The sequence below is a fragment of the Colossoma macropomum genome, unplaced genomic scaffold, assembly GCF_904425465.1.
Source record: "Colossoma macropomum unplaced genomic scaffold, Colossoma_macropomum, whole genome shotgun sequence".
Lineage (NCBI taxonomy): Eukaryota > Metazoa > Chordata > Actinopteri > Characiformes > Serrasalmidae > Colossoma > Colossoma macropomum.
The window spans coordinates 784,084-810,916 of record NW_023494804.1 but is presented as its reverse complement, the minus strand read 5'-3'; the positions used below and the strand labels follow the sequence as shown (position 1 = coordinate 810,916).

General features: G+C 43.4%; 2 protein-coding genes across 2 annotated transcripts in view; both read left to right on the top strand.

Moving 5' to 3' along the window:
* Positions 1 to 750: 750 nt before the first annotated feature.
* frmd8 (FERM domain containing 8) lies at positions 751 to 18,796 on the top strand. Its single transcript, XM_036594942.1, has 11 exons — positions 751 to 923; positions 2,234 to 2,315; positions 4,928 to 5,095; positions 5,248 to 5,349; positions 6,331 to 6,389; positions 6,499 to 6,665; positions 6,904 to 7,107; positions 7,403 to 7,526; positions 11,557 to 11,706; positions 12,188 to 12,425; positions 16,293 to 18,796. Exons 2-11 carry the CDS (start codon positions 2,234 to 2,236, stop codon positions 16,400 to 16,402), a joined length of 1,404 nt encoding a protein of 467 aa, XP_036450835.1. The 5' UTR covers positions 751 to 923; the 3' UTR covers positions 16,403 to 18,796.
* Positions 18,797 to 19,331: 535 nt separating this feature from the next.
* Positions 19,332 to 26,833, top strand: part of vps51 (VPS51 subunit of GARP complex) — a 12,104-nt gene continuing 4,602 nt past the window's right edge. Inside the window, exons 1-8 of the mRNA XM_036595311.1 lie at positions 19,332 to 19,662; positions 20,378 to 20,507; positions 20,682 to 20,828; positions 21,535 to 21,754; positions 22,858 to 23,758; positions 25,173 to 25,388; positions 26,168 to 26,251; positions 26,430 to 26,564. Coding sequence (XP_036451204.1) covers positions 19,513 to 19,662; positions 20,378 to 20,507; positions 20,682 to 20,828; positions 21,535 to 21,754; positions 22,858 to 23,758; positions 25,173 to 25,388; positions 26,168 to 26,251; positions 26,430 to 26,564 — 1,983 coding nt within the window. The 5' untranslated portion in view covers positions 19,332 to 19,512. The remainder of the gene's footprint in view (positions 19,663 to 20,377; positions 20,508 to 20,681; positions 20,829 to 21,534; positions 21,755 to 22,857; positions 23,759 to 25,172; positions 25,389 to 26,167; positions 26,252 to 26,429; positions 26,565 to 26,833) is intronic.

Here is a 26,833-nt window from a genome sequence, read left to right as displayed (position 1 = left end):
CTCTGAAGAACTGTGCAATGAAAGGTTTGATAAGTGATTTAATGTTGCACTACAGAAACTGCAACACTGCAAATAACAAACTCTAATTTTCGACTGTACTGCCCCTTTAAGAGTAACAGTTACTGAATAATAAGCCTTAAGATGTAAAAACCTGAGATTTTAAGGGGTTAAATGTGTGTCTGATGCTGTGATGTGTTATGAAAACTTACACAGTAATCAGATTTCGAACCTCAACATCCTCCTGTAAATAAAGACTGAAGGATTAATTGAGGATTCATGTTTATGTTTTCGGGTTGCTGCAGTTCTTCCAGTCAGCCACAAGGGGGAGACACGGGATTTGTTTTGCAGAAGAAGAGTAACGTCATCGCTCTCCTCTCTCCAAGTTTCCTAACGCGACGGACTGACAGCACAAATCACTTTATTTTTAGTTCTTATTTATAGATGTGGAAACTATTGGGTCTCATTTCTAATTAGGTCCTGTAATCTGTCATCACAATCACACGGCTGCTCCTCTCAGTTTAAAGTCGTCACAGTTCCGCTAAGGTTGTGCCTTATAACACACTGGAAACACCGAAACGCCACTTTTATCTAGAACACACTAATATAAGCCACTTCTAATAACTCATATTTGTGTTATAAGTGTCTTTTCTCTTCTGTGTTATTGTATTTACGTGCTAATCCTCCTGCTGCCGGCAGGCGGCGCTGAAGGCGGAGGGCGCGGTGCTGCAGTTTCCTCTCTGACCGCCAGTGGCCGCTGCGCTCAAAGCGCCGTGCGGCTCTAACTCCGGCGCTGCTTCTGTAACATCATCCTGCAAAACAGCTGAAAATCAAAGTATTGATCGCTGAAATATTGATGATCGATACTGCGGCGCGCGGCTGTCAGTGATCAGTAACTGAGGAGGACCGACAGCGGAGCGACAACGGTGAGTTAGCGGTGTTTATGCGCGGCTGCGCTAAGCTAACTGGGGCTAACTGATGTGGAATTGAGGAATTTAATGAAAACTAACGGAACATAAACCGTTAATATCGATCCAGCGCGCGGTTATTATCGGCACAGCTGGACAGAAATATCTAGAACCTACCGACTGAAGATCACGAAGAGTTTCAGACATAAACAGCTGCGTTAGCTCGCGCGCGCTAATGCTGTTCCCTATTGGAATTTTCCGTTCCACCTTAAACGGTGCAGCAGTTTCGTTCTGACGTCTGAAGCGCCGGAATATTACCACGGCAACATTTAAGGTGGAACGGAAAATTCCAATAGGAAACCACTGAACTGTGTTAGCCGTTAGTGACGCTGTTGTTTGTGTGTTTATTTGTTTGTTTACTTGAAAAACACCTGTTTAACCCTTACTCTTATTTTTAAATACGTTGTATGACAGATTCTCGAGTTTAACGCAATGTGGAAGTTTACTGGGTTATTAGTGAAGCTCGAGGACCAGTAAACTGTGTATAAATATAACATGAATATTTAGCTTTATTACCATCGCGACTTTCAGGTTGTTGTTTAGTTCTAAGATTTTATTCTGGATGTTTATGTAAATATTATTTAATCCCAGCTTGTCGCCGCAGCGGCTGTGTGAAGTTTAATCCAGGCAGATTAATGTTGTGATTTGAAGATTATGTTCATTTAATCCAGACATTTCTTATTAAGCTGTTTAATCCAGGTGTGTTTATAGTGCTTTTTAAATGCTAATCATTCTTGACAGATCGACATTGTAACTGTGTAATTATGTAATCCAGACAGGTTAATATTGTGATTTTTATGCTATACACACTTAAAAACAAGGGTTCTCCAAGGGTTCTTTAGTAAAGGGAATGGATATAGAACAGTTTGCATGTTTAGAGGGTTCTCTGCATGGTGAAAAGGTTCTTCAGATTGACAGAGAATGTGTTGTATGTGCTTCTATACAGGTTCTTCTTTTGCTACAAGCTTGGCATCGTAACAATAGCAGAACCCTTTTTGGTGCTACATAGAACTGTTTTCAAAAAGGTTCTATATAGAACCATCTAGAACACATTCTCCATCTGTCTGAAGAACAGTTTCACTATGCAGAGAACCATTTAAGCATGCGTGGTCGGGGTGGTCGGGGTGGTCGGTGGGGGGTTTACATCGTGTCACTTGTGAAGTGTTTTAATCCAGGGGGTTTATGTTGTGATCTCTCTGTGAATGTTGTGTAATCCAGGCGGATTATTCGGAGATAATCCCGGTTCTCTCTGCTGTGCTGTTTTGCAGATGGACGGTGACGAGTGTGAGTTTTCGGATCCGGAGCTGTCTCGCTCTCACCGCGGCAGCGTGGCGTCCTCTCTCTCCCGCGGTCAGTATTACAGCTTCTTTCACGTATAATCCCAGCAGTGCGGGATTAAAGGGCCTGTATCCTGCGTTTATCACATGCTTTAGTGTTCAGGTCTGTTTATGAGGGTCGTCTGGTTTGAAACAGTCAGAGGTCATTTCTACATGATGTTCCAGCCTCTCTGTGTCCCTCACAGCCAAACAGCCTCACTGCCCCTGTAAGACTGACATGTCGCTGCTGTCAGAGCGAAACCTCGTCTCTCCATTCGTGACGTTTTCGGTTTGTGACGTGATTTAAAGTGACTGTTGTTCTTTACACTGTGTCTAATTTCCTTGATGAACAGACAAAAGGAAAGTTGGAAGAAAGTCTGGTTCCACTGACTTACATTAACAGTAACGTATGTTTACACTGCAGCTCATTATCTACCTCCGACTCACTAATCTCACACGTGGAAATGTAGCTGTACATAGCTTTTATTTCATTACTGTACAAAACTGTACGTCGGAAATAGTGCAATACTAGTGTATATTAATAGGTATGTTGTGTATTTGTGTATATATTTATGTATTTTTTTTTATATATATATACATTTTGTGTATTTAAGCTCTATAAGGGGACTACACACCTGTGATTTCCACTCACCTTCACACCTGTGTCAATGTGATGTAACAATAAACGTGATTTGATTTGATGTTTTTCCTTCTGTGAAGTTCTCGTTTTGGAGATACGAGGTTTTGCTCTGACAGCAGTGATATGATAATGAGCTCCGTTCTGACTGGCTGCCCTGCATAGGAGACGTGAGTAGTGGGCGTTTTGAAAGTTGAATCAGAATCAGAATCAGAATCAGAGTCGTGTGGACAGGAAGAGAGTGTGACGAAGAAAGGCGGAGCCACTTACGCAATTTCAAAAATGAGACGTTCTGCCTCTTCTCCAAAGAGATTCTGGGTTACTGTAACATTACACAGCCGAATCCTCTCACAGAAATCCTGAATAATTAATCATATCTGAGACCTCCTGAGTGGGCAGCGTGTGTTTACAGAGACCCCAAACCCTGTTCGTCTCGCTGATCAGGGTCTGTGGTGGTCATAGACCAATATAAAGGCACTGAAACAGTTAAAGTGCTGTGCTGGTGCTGAAGCCCTTTTACTGCTGCTCGCGTCTCTCGGTGTCTCTGTACGACGTCACAGCGGTTTCTGGAACACTTACGTTTAAAAAGACAGCATAGCTTTAAAAGGGAGACTGAGTTTGATAGACGCACTGCTAACGGCAGCCGTCACCCAAACCGATATCCGGCTAACTTGAAGCAGCATCACATTACCTGAGATTTCTGCACTCATGTCTGTAAAAAGCTGATGTTACAGACAAAAAACCACCAACGATCTAAATTCTCCACTTCAGCTCAGCGTGAACAGCTGATGTTGGCTGCCACGTTATGTCAGACATGGCTTTGTTCTCCCTCACACCATCAGCCAGCTGTGTCAGAAAAGGGAAGTGAAAGTGTCCCCGCAGAACCGCGGAACCGCGGAGCCGGGAGCCGTGTTTTCAAGTGAGCAGTGAAAGCTGGAAATGATCCGAAGTACCGCCTCATAAATTCTAATGAAACTGATGGAGATTTCAGTCCTGCTTCGTTTGGTCTGAAGATTCGGGCTTTTCAGTTTGATCTGGACCAAAACAGCAGGTGTGGAAGGAGCCTCGCACCAAAGGACCAAAATTTGGCCCAAATAGACCAGATATTTAGGAACTGACCAAACTGACCACACAGTGACATCAGACACTCCTCTACAAACCAATCAGTGTCCATTACAGGGAGACATAGCCCAAACAGGTGATGACAGAAAATCACAATTAGATATTTTCCCTGATTGTTTGGTTTTAGTGGGATTGATAGGCTGAAAATGTGAATTAGGGCTGAACGATTTGGGGAAAATATCAAATTATTTTTTGAGTAATATTGCAGCTGCGATTTAAATTGAGATTATTTTTTATAAATTGAGGTTCAGACCTGTGTTTAACAAGAAGACCAGAATATCCACTTTGTCTGGCTTTAGGCTTGAACCCTGAGTCTACTGTACCAGACTGCCAGTAAGTCATGGTTGTGATGTCACAACACGTGGAGGTTTGGTCTGACTCACCTACAGGCAGTTCACAAGCTCTGAGTTATTAGGTTGAAGTTAAAGTTTTGATCATGTAGGCTAGAATTTAAAACATTGCAGCTCTCGCAGTTTGAAAATTGTACTTTGTTGAAATGTGATTTCAGTATAAAACGTTCATCTTTCAGCTCTGATGTAAATGTATGTAAATGTATGTAAACGTGTTGGATTTGTGACACAGAAACAGAGAGTTCAAATCGGCTGTTTGTGCAGTTTAGTTTCCGTATGTGGACAGTATGGCCTGCAGAGATGGACACTGTTTTACAGCACTACACAAAACTGTTCTTTCAGGCTGGTTAATATTCCTGGGAATAATGTTTCTCTCTCCCTGTCTCTCTCTCTCTTTGTGTGTCTCTCTCTCTTTGTGTGTGTCTCTCTCTCTCTGTCTCTCTCTTTGTGTGTCTCTGTCTCTCTCTGTGTCTCTCTCTCTCTCTCTCTGTGTCTCTCTGTCTTTCTGTCTCTCTGTCTCTCTCTCTCTCTCTGCAGCTCAGGATGTGTTGGTGTACCTGGTGAGTGACAGTGCGGTGCAGCTGTGTGTGGAAGGTGTGGGGACTGTGTGTGTGCAGGAGTTGGCTCGGATGGTCCGGCAGACTCTCCAGGTTCCGGACTCGGATCAGGACGCGTTTGCGTTCTGGCTCTGCTCTCCGTTACTCGGTAAAGCGCTGATTATTATTATGTTTATTAATATTATTATGACCCTCTCAGTGCTCAGAGTGCTGGTTAGTGGGTCTGTGTCTGTTGTTTACAGGAACGTGTTTGTGTTCTTCCTACTTCCTCTCTCACTTCCTGTAATTTTCCCGTCTCAGAGCTGCAGCTGAAGCCGAAACACCAGCCGTATAAACTGTGCCGGCAGTGGCAGGACCTGCTGTACCGCTTCACCGACGCCTCCTCAGAGGACATCTCTGTAGGTGAGGGAGAGCTCACTGCACTGATATCACAGCGGGCTCAAATATGCAAATCAGCCTCTGAATAGTCAGTTATTTGCATCCTGATGAAGCTCAGGTGTTCCGGATGAGCTTCTGTGGGAGTTTTGATGAAGCAGGGCTTTAATACGATCCAAACGGGAATTATTTTAGTTAAAGTAACACAGACCAATGCAAACTGCGCCGTGCCGCTCTCTAATGTTATTATATTGAATGCTGTAATAAATAATGGGAAAAATGAAAACGTCCCTCTGGGGTCCGAGGGCCATGTTTGATGTTTGATGTTCAGAACAATCTCAGCTCTCTCTGTAATGAGGCCCTTTTGATCTGGAGCTCTGAGTACAGAACATCACTACTTTCGAAACCCGCCGCAGCAGCTTCAGCAGCTGTAAACTCTCTGCACGCCGTTTCACATGAGTCTCCGATGTGGACTGAATGAAGAATGAAGGGTTTCCGGCGTGATGGTCAGTCCTTAGTCATTTCCTGAGTGTCCATTGGTCAGTTTCACACAGAATGTAGACGGACACACCAATCCACCAGTTCCACACGGTGAGAGGCAGATGACGTGTATCTCAGCCCCTCTTCATAGGCTCATAACTCCGGATGTGAGTCTCGTATGATCTCGAGATAAGATGGAATGGAAAGGGCGACTCTACAGATTCAGAAACTGGATTTCTGAGCTGGATCATCACAAAGACACATAAACACATATAGAAACAGTTAATTAGACCCCAGAGGTTTAACATTAACATCACACACGATTTCAGAGCAGAGATCGGTTCTCTGTTCCGCTCCCGGCTTGAAAAAATGCTTCCACACTCGACCAAACGTACCGAACCCTCAGAGTAAAGGGAAACGGCTTCAGTGTGAAAACGCCCGTGATTGGACTGTGTGATTGTGAGTGGTCGTGCTCTCGGTGGCTATGCGGAAGGTGCACGTTTAATCTGCTGTTATTTCCGTCTGCAGACGAGCCGTGTCTTCAGTACAAAAGGAATGTTTTTTATCCCAGGACAAAAGAACTTCAGGTAAAGCTCCTGTTTCCACATCAAGTACAATTTTCCGTGTTAATCCTTTATGTGATACTGACCGGCTCAGACACGCTGCTGAATTCCTGATCTGCTCTGTGTCCCGCAGATAGATGATGAGGGCGTACTGAGGTTTCTGTACGACGAAGCGCGGTTAAATATCCTGGAGGGTCGTTATCCCTGTGATCCGGAGCACTGGGTCCGGCTCGGAGCGCTGAGCTGTGCCCTAGACTGCGGTACCGGGCTGGATGACCAGAAACTCATTACGGTCATCAGGTACATAAAACAATCACATGAGCTTTATGATGCTGAGGATTCTCCCCTCAGCACACACAGCACATTCACTGGCCACTTTAATAGAAACGCCCACCTTGTGCTTCCACTAACTGGCCACTTTATTACAAACACTGATTTTGTGCTTACACTAACTGGCCACTTTATTAGAAACACCTTCCCCTAGCTGTTGTTGGTGTTTTATTTGTAAGTCTCAGTTTTGTCTCCTGCTTTGCTCCAGGGAGAAGAAGTTATCTTCCTTCCTGCCGGCTCATGTGGTTTTGGGTTCTGGGGGTTTTTTCTCGAGCCTGCGGTCGCGGGGGAGTCGTCACGCAGAGCTGGAGCAGAGCCTGCTGAAGGAATACCGCTCGCTAAGTAGCCCTCAGGAGCCCACAGCACTCTTCAGGCAGTACCTCAGCATCTGCCACTCGCTGCCTTATTACGGGTCAGCACTGAACACACAACTCACAGCTTAACAGCGCGCTGTGCGCTCAGATCAGGATCAGGAAAAAATCATGAAATAAACACAAACTTTATCTGCAGACTCTAATCAGGTGCACTGTGGGTATGATATCTATATGTACGGGGCGGAAAAATTGATAAAATAACACAATTAATTGGATCACTAGTTAACAAGCCACACTACAGGCGCTCACCTCTGTCACCAGCACGTTTGAGAACACAGTGACGTTCATGGTTGTGAACTGCTGTCTGACCTGCAGTGTGTTTGTTTCTGGCAGCTGTGCGTTCTTCGTGGGTGAGATCGATAAGCCGGCGCAGGGGATCCTGCACCGCGGCGGGAGGAAGAGCGTCAGTGTGGGGATCAGTCTGGAGGGGGTTTACGTCATGGACACGAAGGAAAAGGTCTGTTCACTCTCACACTCTGCACTTAGGAGGTGTTTACTGACGTTAATGGGAATTTCCAGAGGTGCACTAGCAGAACAAGCTGCTGTTTAGAATCACCACTACAGTCTACTGTCACCACTAAACTGAAGCTAAACTAAACTAAAGGTGTTGCTAGGCTGTTGCTTGGTATCCCAGGTGGTTGCTAACGTGTTGCTAGGCCCCATGTGTCAAACACAAGGCCCGTGACACAATTCTGTCCGGCCTGCAGAAGTATTTTAATTTTCTATTATGATTAGCCCGGTTCACAATGTGTTGCACTACAGTCCCCAGCATGCACTGCAATGTAATGTGCTCTCCAACTGGCCTACTCAAACAACAGTCTATGGGACCACGGTTACACCCCAATTCTACACAATTCTGCACAGTTCCACACCAGTCACATCACCAAACACACTAACTGCATTTCAGCTGCAGTTCGACCAACATACTATATTATATACATTACATACACACGTTACATACAGTATACACTTCATGTTTTAGCAGCTCAGAAATTGAGCCCAAGCGTTAATGAACTTGTGTCTAGTTTAAGCAGAAATGTAGGTTTAAAAGACGGAGCTTCTGGGGACGTTTAAACTTGGAATATTTCAATACTCATGTAATATTTCAAGCTCTAAAGCAAGTGCCTATATTTTACTGTTGAAATTTTGAGCAGTGGTCAGTTCGGGTGACAGCAATAAAAACACAGGTGTTCTCTGACCCACGGATTTGTTGAGATTGTTTAATATGGCCCTTTTAGTGGTTGAGTTATGCTAATTAATTGCTGGGTGTCCCATAGGGCTGAAGGATTAATCATTTTTATGTCAAAATCTCAATTTAAGAGAACACAATTTTAAATTCGCAATTTTAAAATCGCAATTTTTTAAAATGTATTGTCTCCATTATCAAAAAGGCTGTCTGTCAGTTTTAAGTAGGGAAACTTTATAACGGAGCATCTGAACCATCTGGAGATGAGTTAGAACAATCAGAGGCAACCAAATCTCCCTGTGTTGTGACATCACAACCACAACTCACTGGCAGTCTGGCTCACTACATTCAGGGGGTGTATATCGCAGTTTCAGTCGCGTTTGCAGTGACACAAAAACTGCATTTAGACATTTTCCCCAAATCGCTCAGCCCTGATATCCCAGTCGGTTGCTAATATGTGTGTGTGTGTGTGTTTGTTTGTGTGTGTGTGTGAGTGTGTGTGTGAGTGTGTGTGTGTGTGTGTGTGTGTTTGTGTGTGTGTTTGTGTGTGTGTGTGTGTGTGGTTTGTGTGTTTGTGTGTGTGTGTGTGTGTGTGTGAGTGTGTGTGTGAGTGTGTGTGTGTGTGTGTGTGTGTGTGTGTGTGTGTGTGTGAGTGTGTGTTTGTGTGTGTGTGTGTGTGTGTGTGTGTGTGTGTTTGTTGTGTGTTTGTGTGTGTGTGTGTGTGTGTGTGTGTGAGTGTGTGTGTGTGAGTGTGTGTGTGTGTTTGTGTGTTTGTGTGTGTGTGTGTGTGAGTGTGTGTGTGTGTGTGTGTGTGAGTGTGTGTGAGTGTGTGTGTTTGTGTGTGTGTGTGTGTGTGTGTTTGTGTGTGTGTGTGTGAGTGTGTGTGTGAGGTGTGTGTGTGTGTGTTTGTTTGTGTGTTTGTGTGTGTGTGTGTGTGTGTGTGTGTGTGTGTTAGATTTGAATTCTCTCAACATTTCCTTTTTGGGAACAAAGTGTGTTTGAGTGGAGCTGCTGGTCTGATCAGCCCAGGCGCTCCGTTCCTCTGTGATGAAGCTGAGCTGTTTGACTATCTGTGAAGTTTTGCTGTAGGTTGTATTTATTTGAGCCCTCTGTAAAAACACCATCGTGCTCTGATTTCCTGTGTGGTGTTTACGCTCGACAGACTCTCTTATCTGACCGTTCAGGACGTCCACTCCCTCCCTGACAGCCGAATAAAGACACGCGTCTGAAGCTTGTCTGATTTAAGCCAGATGTACGCTGCACAGTTTTAACACCATTTTAACCTGATTTGCCCATTTAGGCAAATTTTCACCAAAATCGTCCAAAAATCGATGAGCAGGACATCATCAGTAATAGACGGGATCAAATTAATTTACTGTCGCACAAATAAATTGCAGTCAGCGTGGAAAAGCCTTAATTCCGTCTTTAGAAATATTAAGTGCCACTGGTCACCCACAATACCCCACTCCACCCCCCTCCCCCCCAGCAGAACTTTACAGAACCGTGTCCATTTTGCTGGCTGTCTCTGCAGCTCTCACTGAGCTGCCTGCCGCTGTTCCTCTGTGTTACAGATGCCTCGTTAAGTGGGTGTGTTGTGGTCATTAATTGTGATCATTGGCTTGTATAAGTTTCAGTAATGTTCAATAATATCCACCATTTTTAAACAACCACCACTTTTTTAGCCGTGGCCAAATCAGATTTAATGACCTGAGAAAATTAAATTTACTAAACAGAGATTCTGAAGTTTTTCTGCAGCCCCCAGTCTGAGAATCGCTGGTCCAGTGTTCGGACCCTCCTGAAAAACGTTCAGTGAATCCAGTGAAAGACTGACGCTGAGCGTCAGCGGCTCTGTTTCGGGACTGTGTTTGGACTGTGAGGGTCGTGCTGCGTCTGCTCAGCCTTGAACTCCATAAACTCCTCATAGAAGCACTTCCTCTTTCACAAGCTTACGAGCAGAGCGCTCTGCTGACTCGGCACTTCTAAACTGAGGTGCCCTCCTGACTCCGAAATTCACCCAGAACTCACTGCTAACCTGTGCAAAAGGTCAGTATGTTAGAACACATGGCGGTTCTCCTCTGCTCAGGCGTGTCCTGCTGTGCACTGCTCCAGGTCACGGGTTCAGCTGTGAGCAGATATGACCACACAGTTCATGGTGCTCGATACGCATCACCATATATCCGTTTCCCTGAGGTTCGACTGAAACTACGTCAGCAGAGCAAACAGTTTTTAAAAATGAGCGAATATGATGATGTCATTTCACTCGTGGCCGCCATCCAATCAGCTGCTCTCAGTTACTCTGCACTGGTGGTTGTTTACAGGTTCTCTACACTCCTAAAAAAAGATGGCTCTTCAAGGGTTCCTTAGTGGTTCTACAAAGAGCCATGAACACAGAAAGAACCCTTTGCATGATTAAAGGGTTCTTTGCATTGCAAAAGGGTTCTTCTGTTGTTACAATGTCAGGCTTGTTACAACAGAAGAACCCTTTTTGGTGCTAAGTAGAACCATCTACAACACCATTCTCCATCAGTCTGAAAAACCATTTCATGATGCACAGAACCCATAAATCACGCAGTGGGTTCTGTGAGTGTTCATGGTTCTTTTTACAACCGTTTTCTTTGCTAAAGAACCTGTGAAGAATCTTCTGTGTGTATAATTGATCTAAAGGCCAAAGTGCACCGATGGGACAAACACAAATGGTTGGTGCGCCGCGCTCACGTTTGATAGTTAAAAACTCCAGAACGTTCTCTTCACGTTCAGTCTAGTTCAGTTGTTTTTCTGAAAACATGATAAGAAGCTGCAAACGTTATCATATATCTGAGTTTGTGTCTATCAGTGTTACAGAGACTCTCAGTATAGAGTTCTGACACAGAGCTGTTTTACATTCCTAACAACTAACTGGAACACTGCTTAGATTATGACTCATATTCACAGTTAGTCACGTATCTAGAACCTCCAGAAGGACTAGTGTGACGTTCTTGGTCCCACCTCATTGTAAATTAGAGAGTGATTGGTTCACTTCCAAATTACGTTGATAGTTAATCTAACATGTAAGACCTTCAGTCCAGCTCCTGAAGTCCTAACCAATGGGAGAGCAGCTCAGCTGTGTCTTCAGGGATACCACAGAGAGAACAATCCTGATTGGATCATTTTCTGTTGGGTGTTTCTGTCAAAATGAAATAAAAGTAATATTACAACATACAGAGTTTAAATACATAAAATGAAAACTCCCAGAAATCTTTACTGAAGATCTAGAGGGTCCTGAGGCTCCTAATCATCCTGAATCTGTTGTTTTCTGTCTCAGCATGTACTGCTGGGTCTGCGGTTCAGCGAGCTGTCCTGGGACCACTCGTACCCCGAGACAGAGGGGGACTCGCACATCCTGTGGCTGGAGTTCGACGGGGAGGAAGACGGCACACATGTTAACAAATTACTGAAGATTTACTCCAAACAGGTAAAACATGTAGCTCAGCTGCAGTAATCAGTAAGCACTCTGTGACACTCATTCTGACAGACTGTAGTACACTACAGGAAGTGTAGGGGGCGATATGGCTTCTACTGTTTCATTTAAAAAGCCTCTATAATGTTCATATGATCCACACAGTCACTCTGACAGACTGTAATACACTACAGGAAGTGTAGGGGGCGATATGGCTTCTACTGTTTCATTTAAAAAGCCTCTATAATGTTGATATGATCCACACAGTCACTCTGACAGACTGTAATACACTACAGGAAGTGTAGGGGGCGATATGGCTTCTACTGTTTCATTTAAAAAGCTCTATAATGTTCATATGATCCACACGGTAAATAAATTAATCTGGTGCTGGTTTGTATGTCATATGATGTTTTCTGGTAGGATGTGTATAAAGAGCAGTGTGTATTGATTAGCGCTGTTATTGTTAGTGTTTATTCATGGTCGTTGATGTGTCCAGGCGGAGCTGATGAGCGGTCTGATCGAGTTCTGTGTGGAGTTGCGGTCAGTAGGGGATGCGGCAGCGGCCACAGGGACTGACGGAGACGCCGCTGTTTCACACACACCTGCAGGACAGTCACCTGTGGGCCAGGTGGGTGGGGAGCGGCCTCAGGAGAGGCGGGGCCGACTGCGCAGACAGAGCAGCGTGGTCTGCAGCCGAGTGCACACGCTCAGCACCATCAGCTACGTGGACGACGGTGAGCTGCGCCGAGTGTTCACTAACAGTAACCTTATCTACAGTGTCTCAGCTAGAAATGAAACGATATTAAAATTTCATATCACGATTATCATGACCAAAATCATCACGATTATCGGTATTATCGCGATATTGTTCAAATGTTTTGAAAAGTTAAATAAATAAATAAATAAATAAATATGTAAATAAATAAATAAATACTGGTACCCAAAACTGAAACTTGTTTCACCAACTTTTATATTAGCACAAATAGAACTGGCAGCAATATGCACTTTTTTGTTTGAATAAACATTAAAAAATATAGTCAATGCATTTGTAGTATTACTTTTGTATTACTTACAGTACTTGTAATACTCTGTAAACAAAAGAATAGCAAATGTATTATTATTATTATTATTACTGTTATTATTATTATTATTATTATGAGGTGGGTCTTAATGGAAAATGACTACTTCTAAGAAGTGCTGCACTCGGGGGATTTCTGTCCGAACTGCAGCTGCAGCATTATTGTGCCAATGTGGCGCTGAACCCCTAATCAATCCAGCGCACCAAGAAAAACAGCCAAAATCACAGAGGAACTGCGTGATGCGCTGTGAGCTGCAGACAGTGTAGAACTCACACAGCGTGTCTTCACCTGTGGAGCTGCTTCTCTAAAAGCATTTAAAACTAAAACATAACTTAAAATTAACGCGCATCTGAGCTGCAGCAGAAACACTCCTGAAGCTTAATCTCTGAAACTCTGCTTTTCCTAAAAGCAGCACACAAAGTTTACTCGCGAGGTTCCGTCTCAAAGCACACTATCTCCCCTATGTAGTGCACTTCGTGGATCATGAAATAGCAAATCCTTCACCCAAAGAATGCAGGAAACGTTCACAATAACAATATATTAACAACAGGTTACAAATTCCCTATTTAAAACTCAACTGCTTGTTAATGATGATTGTGTTTGTTTGAACAGTAGCGCCCTCTGTAGGGGACATTGAGTGATTTGAGACGGTATTATTCTCCTCTCAGACAGTAAACACTGCAAGCGGGACGAGAAAGGGGAGCTGTGCAGATCGAACTTCTGCAGCGTCTCGTTCAGGAGCTCGTGTGACTGTAAACTCAGAGCTCATTTTGGAGACTCTGCTCCACAGAAATGTGTTAAAAGCTTTAGTTTCGATTCACAGCTGATTCACCGATTGTTATTTATTTATTTATTTTTTTTTATATTATTAACGAACCATAAGCATAAGTTAAACCACACAAACCATGACATCTCTTCTATTCTCCGCAGACTTCTGCGTTAAAGTTAACCTTGCATTCTCTAAAGTAGCGGGTGGTGGTCGCGAAATGACTCGTAAGGTTTGATGTGTTGCCCCCTTTCGCCGCTATTTTCTTTCGGCCTGTTCTGCAGACAGGGTGGTCATCTGCAGACAGGGTGGTCATCTTCAATTAACTTTCCTTCTGCATCCTTATAAAACCCAAAACATGACCAAACGTCAGACTTGGTCTTCTTAGAAGGCTGAAATATCTCAGAATCTCTGTCACTACATTCCGCCATATTCTCCCCTCTCTCCCCTCCCTCTCCCTCTCCCTCTCACTCTCTCCCCCTTCCCCTCTACACACACACACACACACACACACACACACACACACACACACACACACACACACACAGAGCTGCGTCTGAGAGATGATTCTGCCTTTGTTTGACTCTGTACAGCGAGTTTTTCACACCGCGGTAATCGACTGCGGTTTTAACGATACTTTAAAGTTCAAACGGTACTACTAACCGTCATTAATTTTACCGCGGTTTACCGTGAAACCGGTAACTGTTTCATCTCTAGTCTCAGCACAGGGGGCGCTGCAGTGCACGTCCCCTATTAGAGCTCGGTGATACAGCAAAAGTGTAACATCACAATACTTTAAGAACTTTTAATGAGACAGTATGTTACAGTCTGTACTTTTTCTGATATCTGATAAATTGGAAAAGACAATGTTGTACCTCATTCAGATATTGTGATCAAAGACTGTGACGACTTGCGTTCCTCTTTCACACAATATGTACAATATATATAAACAATATATATAAACAATAAATACTCAAACTCTCTTTTTTCCATTAGTTAGATCATTCAAGTAAATAATTGGGATAGTTAATGAATATTTTGCTTAAAAAACAGCTCAGAGGTATGAAGTATGTTTAATAGCTTAATTTCAGCACTTCAAATAAAAGGGCTGAAAAATAAACATTCTTTAAATGCTCAGATGTTGAGGACGTTTAGGCTTTCAGCAGTAAAGTGAATTTATTTATATGATTGTAAAACACATTTTTGTGCTACTCTGAGGTGCTTTTTCACAAACGCCAACTTTCACCTCTGTTTCCTGCAGTTACGGAATTGTGAGCCTTCAGGCCTGTAAGAATTTAAGGTGGTCAGTCAGTAAAACAGCCTGGAGCAGAAGCACAGAAGGAGGACTGGTTTTATTTGGTGTTGTGAAAAAGATTTCATACACTTGCACTTTGAATTATTCTGCCTAAAGGCCTCCAGCTGCACTGCTGAAGTGAGGAAGGTCGTTGTTTGTGTGAGGTTTTCAGGAGCAGCGTCAGCGTCGTGATGTTCCAGTAAATCTGATCCACTGAAGGTTTAATCAGGTCACTCAACACTTCAGCAATAGTGATTTTACCACATAGGAAACGAGGAGCTGGTTTCAGACCTTGTTAGCAGTTTCTGAGAAAAATGTCTATTTTATTTTATAGTTTAAGTATAAATTGCAAAATGTTTGGGCCCCGTCCCATTTCTCATTTTTACCCCTTGTTTTTGAGTGTTGCCCCTTGGAACTGAGTTACAGGGTAGTGGTTGAGATCTTCCCTCTGAAATGGGACCCTCAAATAAAAAGAGCATCACTTCATTAACAGCTACCAGCGCTGCTCTGTAGGCGACCCTGCCAGTCTGCAGTGACAGCAGAGGAGGGTAAAGTTCAGCTCCTCACTGCTGGGCTTTAGTTACATTTAGGGCATCATATGCCTTCAAAGAGGGGGGCAATTATTTATTATCACCCACCCCTAATTCTTCAGTGATATGAAGCTGAAGTCAGATATTCACCAGATTCTCCTTCGAATTTTCCCGTTCCACCTTAAATGGAGCAGCAGTTCTGATGCCTGAGGCTCCAGAATGTAACTGCTGCACCATGTAACAAGAAGTTTAGCCAGTTAGCTACTGAGACGTCAGCACTGCTAGTGATTTATTATGCTTGTTATGAAGAAAAGGACCAAAATACACTGAAATTGAATTTTTAACAGAGAAAATTCTCACATTTGTGGGTTTCTTTGGTCTCTTGTTCTCCATTTTGCTGGTTTTCCTTTTTTTCTCGTAACTCTCCGTTTGGAGGGTCATGTAGCCCCAACACTTCACCCTCCCCCTCTATCTCAACAAAAAATTGGGACACCCTACCCCTAGACGAGAACACGTAAAACAGAGGGGTTGGGCTGAGTGGTAGGGGTGAGGGGTGAAAGGGGATTGGGCCTTAATGTATAAGAACAGATAAAGGGTTACTTTAGTAACCAAGTTCCCTGTAACATCCATAGTGATAAAACCTCAACTACTGCTGGTTTAAAACAAGAACATTGTCCATTTATTGATTTATTTAATGCAAACCATATGAATATATTAATATCTCCAGCTTTTCCACAGTGTTGCTGAGTCTTTAGTTTGAAGTTAGGACTTTGTGTCGTCTTGGGTTTTAAAGCAATAGTTCAGTGAAAACCCAGATTTTCCTGCATTTCAGACACCAGAATGTAACTCCTGCACCATTTAAGGTGGGCCAGAAAATCCGGATAAGAAGCTGTTGAATAGGAAGCTCATCGTCCGTTTCTTTGTGTTCTCAGGTAAGGAGATAAAGCGCCTGAAGCCAAAGAGAGCCGCCTCCTTCTTCTCCCGTCAGGCTCCGCCCACTTACTCTACTGTTCAGGTGACGGACAGTCTGGAGCAGGGCTGAGAGCCGACACTGCCCCCTTCAGCCCGAAGACCAAAACTACACCTGCCCCTTTAGATCGACACCCTCACTGTGGTCGGAGTGGACAGAGACTGGACCAACATTACTAAAAAAAAAAACGAAAGTTGAACCACTGTTTATGAATAATGATGTACTTTATAATGTTGATGATGTCACAAGCTTAAGTTATGGCTCTCTTTGTCGTTTGATCTCTCCTCAGATCAGAGAAAGATGCTGAAGCAGAAGTGAAAGAGCTGAAGGGAAAGAGAGAGTTTAGCGTCTCCGTTTCTCTCCTGAATGCAAATCTCAGCTATGCAAAACCCACCAAACCAAACGGTCAGCGCAGCAGTGCAGTGCAGTGCTGAGCTGCAGTGCTGAGCTGCAGTGCTGAGCTGCAGTGCTGAGCTGCAGTGCAGTGAGGTTTGTGATGCTGCACTAAATGAACCAGTGCCTCTACCTTCCTCTCCTGCTGCTGCAGAGCTTTACAGACTCGGCACTGAGGAAACACAGGAACTTCTGTTTTCTCTGCCGTAACAAAACCTCACGAACTTTCACAGAAGGAGGACTAGACGTTCTTAACTTTAAAACAAGGTCAGAGCTGTTACAGACCGTTTCTGTTAGAGCTCTACCGATACATCAGTTGACCAATAGTATCGTCTGGTGTGTCTGACCCACATTTTTATTTGTAGTGGTATAAATACTGCAGACAATCCACCAGTAATTGTGTAAATCCTTTTTGCCTGTTGAGAACAAAATGTTCACAAATGACAATCATATTAATTACATTTAACAAACCACTGAAGTATAAAAACAAAAATCTAAAATATTAATATGCTGTTATATTGGCTGATATTATCGGTTATTGGGATTTTTAGCTGCTTAAAATCAGCATCAGAGACATGAGTTTCATATCGGCCCAAACCCTGAGATCAGATATTGGAATCATCAGGTGAAGAGAAGTCGGATCGGTGCTACGAGGTTTTGTTACGACAGTGATGCTCCGCTTCCCTCGGTGTGTCGACGGTTTAGCAGGACTTTTTCAGATGCAGGTTCTGAGGTTCATTCTTGGTGTTTTCTGTCGAGTAAAGATGGAATTTTCTAAAGATGTTAATGGCTCTCTCAGTGACGAATGTAAACATGTTTACAGCTCTAACTCTGATAAAGTGACCTGCATGAACTTAGCTGTAGGAGCCGAACACCTGATGACATCACTCTGCTGATCCGTATTTACTCTGAATGTGCAAACAGGAGAAAACAATCAGCTGCGTATCGTCAGTCGTTAATGTCTGTATATGGAGCTGAGAGTAAACCTGGTACTTTACAGTGAGATATTGGATTTTACTACATTTACGTACGAGCTGAATGTACATCACTGCAGAAAATATCCAAAAATATCAACTGGCTTGTTAATGGAATTTTCAGTTCCACCTTAAATGGTGCAGCAGTTACATTCTGGCGCCTCATTTAAGGTGGAACTGAAAATTCCAATCAGAATCTATCTTAAGCCTATTTCATTTAGCTTTGCTGGTTTCCCAAACTTGGATTAAGTCTAGTCTTGGACTGAATTCAGTACTAATGTACTCATTTGCATTGAACATCCCCTTTAGTCCAGTCTTAGTCTTAATCTGCATCTGTGACACCAGCCTTTAGCGTTTAATCTCCTCTTGGTGGAACATGTATGCTTTTATTTCGCATTAAATAACCTGAAACAGTGCGAAACCTTCACTTCTGCTAATTTATCCACTCAGTCAGTGTTTGTTCTGTAGAGAATAGCAGCGCAGTTCTGTAGAGAATAGCAGAGCAGTACAGACACTCTGAACAGCAGCTAAAATCCATTAAAATAGATTTCATTTGCTTTACGTTCACACACTGCTCACTCTACAGTCCAGATAAGAGATGCCAAACATGCTAGAAAGACTTTTATGTTGTATTATAGATCTCTAACAGTCACATATGCGCCTGTGTCTGCAAACAGATTGGTGATCATAAAGATTGAACCTCCTATTATGACCAATATAAAGTGCCTTTTTGTATTTACGTTGTGTCTGCTACTCTGTTTGTGTTGTATCTGCATTTGAACACAGTTTAAATCCTGTTTTGGACGGAAAGATGAGCGATCTAGTCTATAAACTGTGTCTGAATGGTGTAATTATTGTGTTCTGTGAGTTCATCACTTTTCCTTTTGTCTACATGAAGAACCCCTGGATTTTCTGTGACTTTATAATAATGTGCACTACCAGATCTTAGTGACTGTAACATTAACTACACTTACAATATGCATCTTTACTTTTTATTCTCACTTTCTACTAATTCCCTGTTGTTCCTATCAGTAAATAGTATTGTTTCATTTGGATTTGTATATCAATATTTAAATAAACTTACAAATTGCAATATTTATATTAAAGCTTTCATTGCTTTTTTAATGTATGTTTAAAAATACAGCTTGGAAAAAGTAATAAACTGTTTAAAAGTGGTGTTTATTTCTGATTGCATGTGTTTACGATTTATCAGATATTCAAACGATTCAAACAAGAAAAGAATAAATCTGTATTTTTATATGAGTAAAGTGTGCTGGAAGTTATGAGATGGTAAAAAAAAGTAAATATTTAATAATAATAGTAATTGTAAATTCTAGTATTTTCTTTGATATGAGGGACTCTGAATATTAGATTTGTTATATGTTAATGTCTCCATTAGTATCTAATCCACAGCTTCTTACAATCTATTTAAAACCATTAGAATATTTGCTTCACATTAGAAACATATTTATATTTTTGAAACCAATGATTCCACACGGTTATGTATGCATTTAAAAAGAAAAAAATAATATATTCCTAGCCTTACACAGCCCGCCGCGCCACATTATTACTATTATTAAAATAATCTGACGCCGAAAGAGGAAGTTGGATGTTTTATTCCTGAGGGACTTTTATTTTGAAGGCCGCAGGACTCCGTTTCCCTGTTACCGTTGCTCCGTCAGTCTGCGGGTAAATTCTGTCTAGAACTCAGGATCTGTCCGGTTCTGCGGGTCAGAGAGTTTATCGGGAGCCGGTTGGTCATTAAAGGTCGCACCGTGTTTGTGTTCGGGTTATTAGTGCGTGTAATCGGCTGAGATGGAGGCCGAGTCGGGCAGCTCCTCTCCCGGCCGGAAGCGGCGCCTCCTCCGGCTTTACTACAGCGCAGCGGAGCCGCAGCAGGAGGAGCAGCCGGACCCCTGCGACATCAACGGGGCTCAGTTCGACCCAGAGCTGTACCTCAACAAGGTACAGCAAACACTCACATTTACCTCAAACACTCACATTTACCTCAACAAGGTATATTAATCTGAAATATTTACCTCAGTAATTACATTAAATCCACATATTTACCTAAAAAATGACATTAAACCTACATGTTTACCGCAATAATCACATTAATCCTACACATTCACCTCAGTAAGGTATGTTAATCTGAACGTTTACCTCAATAATTACAGTAAACCCACAGATTTACCTCACTGATTACATTACGCCCTCATATTTATCTCAATAATTATATTAAACCCACACATTCATTACATTAAACACCCAGATTTACCTCAATAGTAACATTAAGCCCACATATTTACATCAATAATTACATTAACAGATTTATTTCAGTATCTACATTATTGACCTTAGTAATTGCTTTAAATCTAAGAGTTAAGGCTGATGTTTTAGAGTATTGATGTTATGGATGATGAAGTCATCATAAAGGACCACAAACGGTTTATTAATCGGTTTTAATAATTATCTCTGCCTTTTATCTGAGATCTGATTAAATAAACCTCTTCATTTTGGTTAATGAAGTACATTTGTCACTGTTTGGAGTGATGTTGTGAACTTTCTTGCTTTGATAGATTTATGTGCACCTTGATTTTGTTTACCTCACCCAGAGAAAGATATAAATGTTTGTTTGTTTGTTTGTTTGTTTGTTTGTTTGTCTGTCTGTCTGCTGCAGCTGAGGAAGGAGTGCTCTCTGACGGAGCTGATGGATCAGGAGAGCTGCATGGTGAAACAGATTCGATCCCTGGACAGCGACATGCAGACGCTCGTCTATGAGAACTATAATAAATTCATCTCTGCCACAGGTCAGTAAATCAGCTCTGACCCTCGACAGGTCAGTTACTTCCTCTCTGTGCTCACAGTTTTATATATACCTGACATTCAGAGTCGTTATGGAAACAGTAATAAAGCTGATCAGACGCGATCGTTAGCATATTTAATTCTAATTAAAGAGGTTCTGTGTTAATTACTGTTCTCAGATACGATCAGGAAGATGAAGAATGACTTTAAGAAGATGGAGGACGAGATGGACTGTCTCTCCACCAACATGGCCGCCATAACTGAGTTCAGCGCCCGGATCAGCGGAACCCTGCAGGACCAGCACGCCCAGATCACCAAACTGTCGGGTACGCAGTTACAAACGGACCTGACGCTGTCATATCGCCCCCTACACTTCTTGTAGTGTATTACAGTCTGTCAGAGTGACTGTGTGGATCATATGAACATTATAGAGCTTTTTAAATGAAACAGTAGAAGCCATATCGCCCCCTACACTTCCTGTAGTGCATTACAGTCTGTCAGAGTGACTGTGTGGATCATATGAACATTATAGAGGCTTTTTAAATGAAACAGTAGAAGCCATATCGCCCCCTACACTTCCTGTAGTGTATTACAGTCTGTCAGAGTGACTGTGTGGATCATATGAACATTATAGAGGCTTTTTAAATGAAACAGTAGAAGCCATATCGCCCCCTACACTTCCTGTAGTGTATTACAGTCTGTCAGAGTGACTGTGTGGATCATATGAACATTATAGAGGCTTTTTAAATGAAACAGTAGAAGCCATATCGCCCCCTACACTTCCTGTAGTGTATTACAGTCTGTCAGAGTGACTGTGTGATCATGTGAATGTTATAGAGCTCTTTTGTTTTTAAGTTTAATTATTTTCCAAAATCAACATTATCGTCTAATCATTTCAGCCCTACGACTAACTAAGAATGTGTATAATTATACTGAAATATTGTTGTTGCTGTTTTTTCTCTCTCTCAAATCCTTCTCGTTTTCTATCTTCTGTCTCTCTTTCCCCCTGTTTTCCTCTCCGTCTGTGTGCAGGCGTTCACACTCTCCTGCGTAAGCTGCAGTTCCTGTTTGAGCTCCCGGCGCGGCTGAATAAGTGTTTGGAGCTGCAGGCGTACGCTCAGGCGGTCAGCTCCCACCGCCGGGCGCGCTGCGTGCTGCAGCAGTACAGCCACATGCCGTCCTTCAGGGGCATCCAGGACGACTGCCACGCCATCATGGAGAGGCTCGCGCAGCAGCTGAGGCAGAAATTCAGGTCGGATAGAGTAAAACTAATACTGCGCTACAAACTGAGATCATTGTGAAAGAACTAGTTTTGTCCACTTTAATGCCAAAATTGACCTGTTTTACATTTTATAACCTGATGTTTTTAATATGTAGAAGTGTTTTTGTGTTTGTCTTTGATGCCAAAAACAAAGACTTTTCTAAGCCAGAAATCATTGAAGGTTTCCAACAGTTTAAAAAAAATTCACTATTTCATAACTTCATGACTCAGTATTGATGTAATCGGAGAGATTCAGAGTGGTTTGGTGTGAAATGGTTCAGATGTCTTTACAGTGGTGGTGATAGGAACCAGAGGGTCACCATGACTACAACACAAATATAGACATTTTATTTACTATCCAGAACCACCAGTGAACCTACACGAGTCTTCTGAGTTTATATGGAATGTTGATGATGGAAAATAGTGGAAAATCTGAAATAATAAGTTTTCTTTGGGGACTGTTTTTCCTTATGATGCCCTGCAAAAAAAACTGAGATCACTGTTTATTCGTACACCGAGGTTGTATACTAATGCTTTAGATTTTAGGGCTCTAGAATCCAGACAGGCAGCCAGTCTGTGCCCCTGATTGTCATTCCTGAATAAAAAAGGTTTGTCCCATTCAGTTAGCAATGAGCTCAAAGCACTTAGAGTGAGTCAAGGAGACCATAGTTGTTTGTGGAGAGTTGATCTGAGCATCATCTGTATAGACTAAAGTCTTCTCAAAACGATCATAAAACAGTGTCTCAGTCATCAGGCAGTGAATTCATAACCATTTCATGTAGGAACTTTCTGTGAGGGAGCTTTTAGAGGTGGACGTCTGGTTCCTATCACCACCACTGTGAACAGTTCTGACTCTGTAAGTTTATCTAGAACAGAGCGTTTCACACCAAACCGCTCTGAACCGCTCTGAACCGCTCTGTTTACATCTGAATCACTTAATTATGCAGGAATTTTGAATGTTATTTTTTGAAAATGTAAAAGGGTCTTTTAGGGCTGAAACACCACAGAGACGAGAGTCAAAAGTGGAGCCGTGTTCTTTTTATCAGTGTTTAGTCTGAGCTCTGTTCTGTATTTATATATGCTTGTGTTTTCAGGGACGGCGGTACGAGCGCCAAGGAGCTGTCGGAATGCGTGGAGCTTCTCCTGCAGCTGGACGAACCGGCCGAGGAACTCTGCGATAAATTCCTCAGTCACGCCCAAACCAGGTTGGAGGCAGACCTACAGGGCCTAGAGGCGGAGCTTAGAGATTCAACACCTGCCAAAGTCTCTGCCCAGAAACCAAGCACTGCAGCCAGTCCCACGTCTCCGTCCGAATCCTCAACGTCCAGTCATTTTCTGTCCCCAGCGCCCCAGACAGATATCCTGGAGTTTATTGATCGGGGCTGCAATGAGTTTGTGAGTAATCTGTGCCTGGTCATCGCCTCATATCAGGAGCTGTTCGTCAACCGTCCACAAGAGGGTGAGCTGGCCTCCAAAAACATCCCTCAGATGGCTAACAGCAAGCTGCTCGTGTTTGTGGACGCTTTAGCGGCCAGGTACTTCTCCCTGGTGGAGCGGCGGATTCAGGAGGAGAAGGGCGTCGGAGATAACTCCTTATTGGTCAGAGCGCTGGACCGGTTCCACCGCAGGCTCCAGGCCGTGTCTAAACTCCTTCCTGGCTCTGCTGTACCGAGCCAAGGCACTGAGATCGTCATCCAGGCGGCGAGAGAGAGAATCAAACAGTACCTGTCTGCCTTGCAGAGCTTCTACCTGGACAGCCTCACTGATGTCCGGCAGGCACTGGCGGCCCCGCGGCTCTCGGTGGGTGGGGCCAGCGCCGTGGGAAGCGGGGCTCTAGCAGGAAACGGCCCTCCTGGTAAAGAAGCTCCGCCCAGTCTCCCAGATCTCCTGACCTCACTGTCCAACTCCATCCTAAATCAGATCAAAACAGTTTTAGCCTCAGTGCATCTCTTCACTGCGAAGGACATCACCTTCTCCAACAAGCCGTACTTCAAGGTGAAGGCAGGGCTTCCTGTGTGTGTCAGGAGCTCTTTATTAGTTTGCAGTACAGATGAAGGATTCATTGTTTTTATATCAGAACTGCAGTATCAAAGAGTTTTAATTAAAGCCTACATTTATGAGCGATATGTAAGTCTTACATCGGGGGGCAAGAAAACTCAGTCAACTATATAGTAAGTATAAAACTTATATTTAGTAAATAACCCTTATTTATCAAAGTATAAACGATGTCCTTCCTTAGTGAAGTTCAGGACGGCGCCTCTGGGCCCGGCATCAAACGCGCTGTTTTTCCCAAGTTCGCGTGAACGGCCAGTTCAGTATTCAGCACTGCAGTGTCAGACAGTCTCTCCTGACTCACAAGCAAGAAAAGTTCCTTACGCATGATGCGCTGCTCACTGGCGCCATCAGGAGCGATTTTCAGAGGTTACCGACTTTTACTAGGCTCTCGCCCAGATCTGCGTTAAGTGCTAATCATTGATCAAAGCCGATTCTTCTGACGGCTCTGCTGAAGACCGACGGCTCTGCGCTTGTCTCCTCTTTGTGGAATCCATAGCAACAACAAACAAACGCCAGGTCTGATTCAGTCTGTGTTCCAGAGCTGAGAATGTTGTTCAGTGCGATTAGGCTTTTCTGAAACCGATCACAGATTTCTTGACATCTGATCAATTGAAAAATACAAAGTGGCACCACATTTTAAAAATTACGATCAAACACTATAGATTTATATTCAACATTTCACTGCCTGCATTAAATTCAATAAAACAGGACTAATTAGACTCTCTGTGCAGTCAGACGTACAGTTGGGACGTGTCTTCAAGTACTGATGAAATCTGCTATCAGCTCAGAAAAGGATATTGTGACATAATTTATCATGATAACAATAAATGTTGCCATATTGTCCAGCTCTAAGCATATGTACCATCCTGTGAATGAAACATTGGGCCTGTAAGAGAAACATAGTCGGCCTTTTATGGCAGTCAAAAAATTGACTTAACAGTAACAAGCTCCATGCTTCTAGAAACAAAATACACCCCCCCCGACATTTCACTTACTCTAACACGATTCTGCCTGATTTCTGGTATGAAAGCAGACGTTAGCCTGATCTGTTTATGTTGGCCGATATGCATCATGTGTTGCAGGGATTGGCACCCAAACATAGCTGTGCTGAAAAATTCCCAAAAATTACATTTTTAAGCAAAAAAGTAGAGTTTTGTTTTCCTGCGGGGCCTCATGCTCTTTAGTAATGAACAGGTGGGCCTGGAGGTGAAAAAGTTTGAGCCCCCTGTATTCAGGCGTTTATGTAAAGAGCTGTTCCGGCTGAAGTGTGTATTACGGCAGGTGTGTGCAGGATGTGTTTTTGTGCAGAGTAAGACTGAACGCTGAGCAGTAACGGTGTGTTTGTGTGTTTCAGGGCGAGTTCTGCAGTCAGGGCGTGCGAGAGGGGCTGGTGGTGAGCTTTATCAAGTTTATTTGTCAGTCGTCCCGTCAGTTCTGCGAGAGCGCCGGAGACAGAGGCGGTTCCACTCCTCCGGTTCTGCTCCTGCTGCTCTCTCGCCTCTGTCTGGATTTCGAAACCTCCACCATCTCCTACATCCTCACTCTGACGGACGAACAGTTCCTCGTACAGGTGCGCTGTCTTTATTCTGAATCAGTCGGTCAGGGCTGATACAGACTCGCGGTGTCACGGCTGTGTGTCTGGGTTGCTCTGTCTCGTCTGTCCTCTCTGGGCATGTCTGCAGTGATGTCAATCTTAAATCTGTATATGTCTTCCTGGGTAGCGTACGCTGGTGTACTCTCAGCTTGAAGCTGTTTCAGCGGATACTGGAAGCCTCTCCTCCAGTATTTGGATAGGCAGTAAGATGGCGTCACAAAACTGGTTAGGTCACAGAGGAGAGGAGGGGTATTGGTAGGAAAAAGTTGTAGCTTTCAGGATTTCTGGATGTCCTAACAACCACCTTGGGTATCATAGCATCCTCCTATCTACCACCTTGGGATCCATATTAACCACCTGAATCACTATGGTAACCATCTAGCAACACACTATTAACCACATGGGGTACCACAGCAACCATCTAGCAACCACCCTGGGGTCCAAAGCAACCATGTACCAACACCCTAGAAACCACCCCAGAGTCCATAGCAACCACCTAGCAACCATCTGAAACTGCCTAAGCTGCACAGTCACTGCATTTTGTTGAATGCTGCAGACTGCGGTCTTGTGGTGATATATATCGATATATAATCTTAAATCATGCACTCCTTCATCACTGTTCCTGAATGTTTATTGTGTGTCTTTATTTCCTGTGCGGTGAGGTTGAGCAGTTAATGCTCGTGATGTTTTTGTTGTTTGACTCGGGTTGATCTTTGGAGAAGATCTGATGTGTTTCCTCTCTCTTCTGTCCAAAGCACCATTCTCCAGTGACCGCAGTGACGGCTCTGTGTGCCGAGGCCCGAGAGGCAGCGCAGAAACTGCTCAACCACTACGTGAAGGTAACGATAACTCAGAATGTAAAGTACGGCTGTGCCAGCGGAGAATTTCACATCACATCCTGTTTACAGCCTCCTTGTCCTTCAGAAACAGTCTGAGCCGAGTGTGAGCTCTGTGTGTGTGTGTGTGTGTGTTTGTGTGTGTGTGCGCGTGTGTGTGTGTGTGTGTGTGCGTATGCAGGTTCAGGGTTTAATAATCTCCCAGATGTTGAGGAAGAGTGTGGAGACCAGAGATTGGGTGAACACCATCGAGCCCCGAAACGTGCGGGCGGTGATGAAGAGGGTGGTGGAGGACACGACCTCCATCGACGTTCAGGTAGTGATTTTGAGTTTAAAGCTGCCATTGAACAGAAAACTGTGTACGTTGGTGTAGTGGAATAAGGAGAGTTCAGTACCTGGAACTGACACACTGTGAACCTCAGACTCTGCTGTCTCCTCCTTTAAATACAAATCCCACATTTGTAAAAGAGGCGGTAACTGTTACGTAACAGTCTGGACTCATTAATATTCACAAAATTTACATACCCCAGCCCACATTCCAGCCCAGAGAAACCACGACAGCAGAGCAGCAGCAATGAAAAAGTC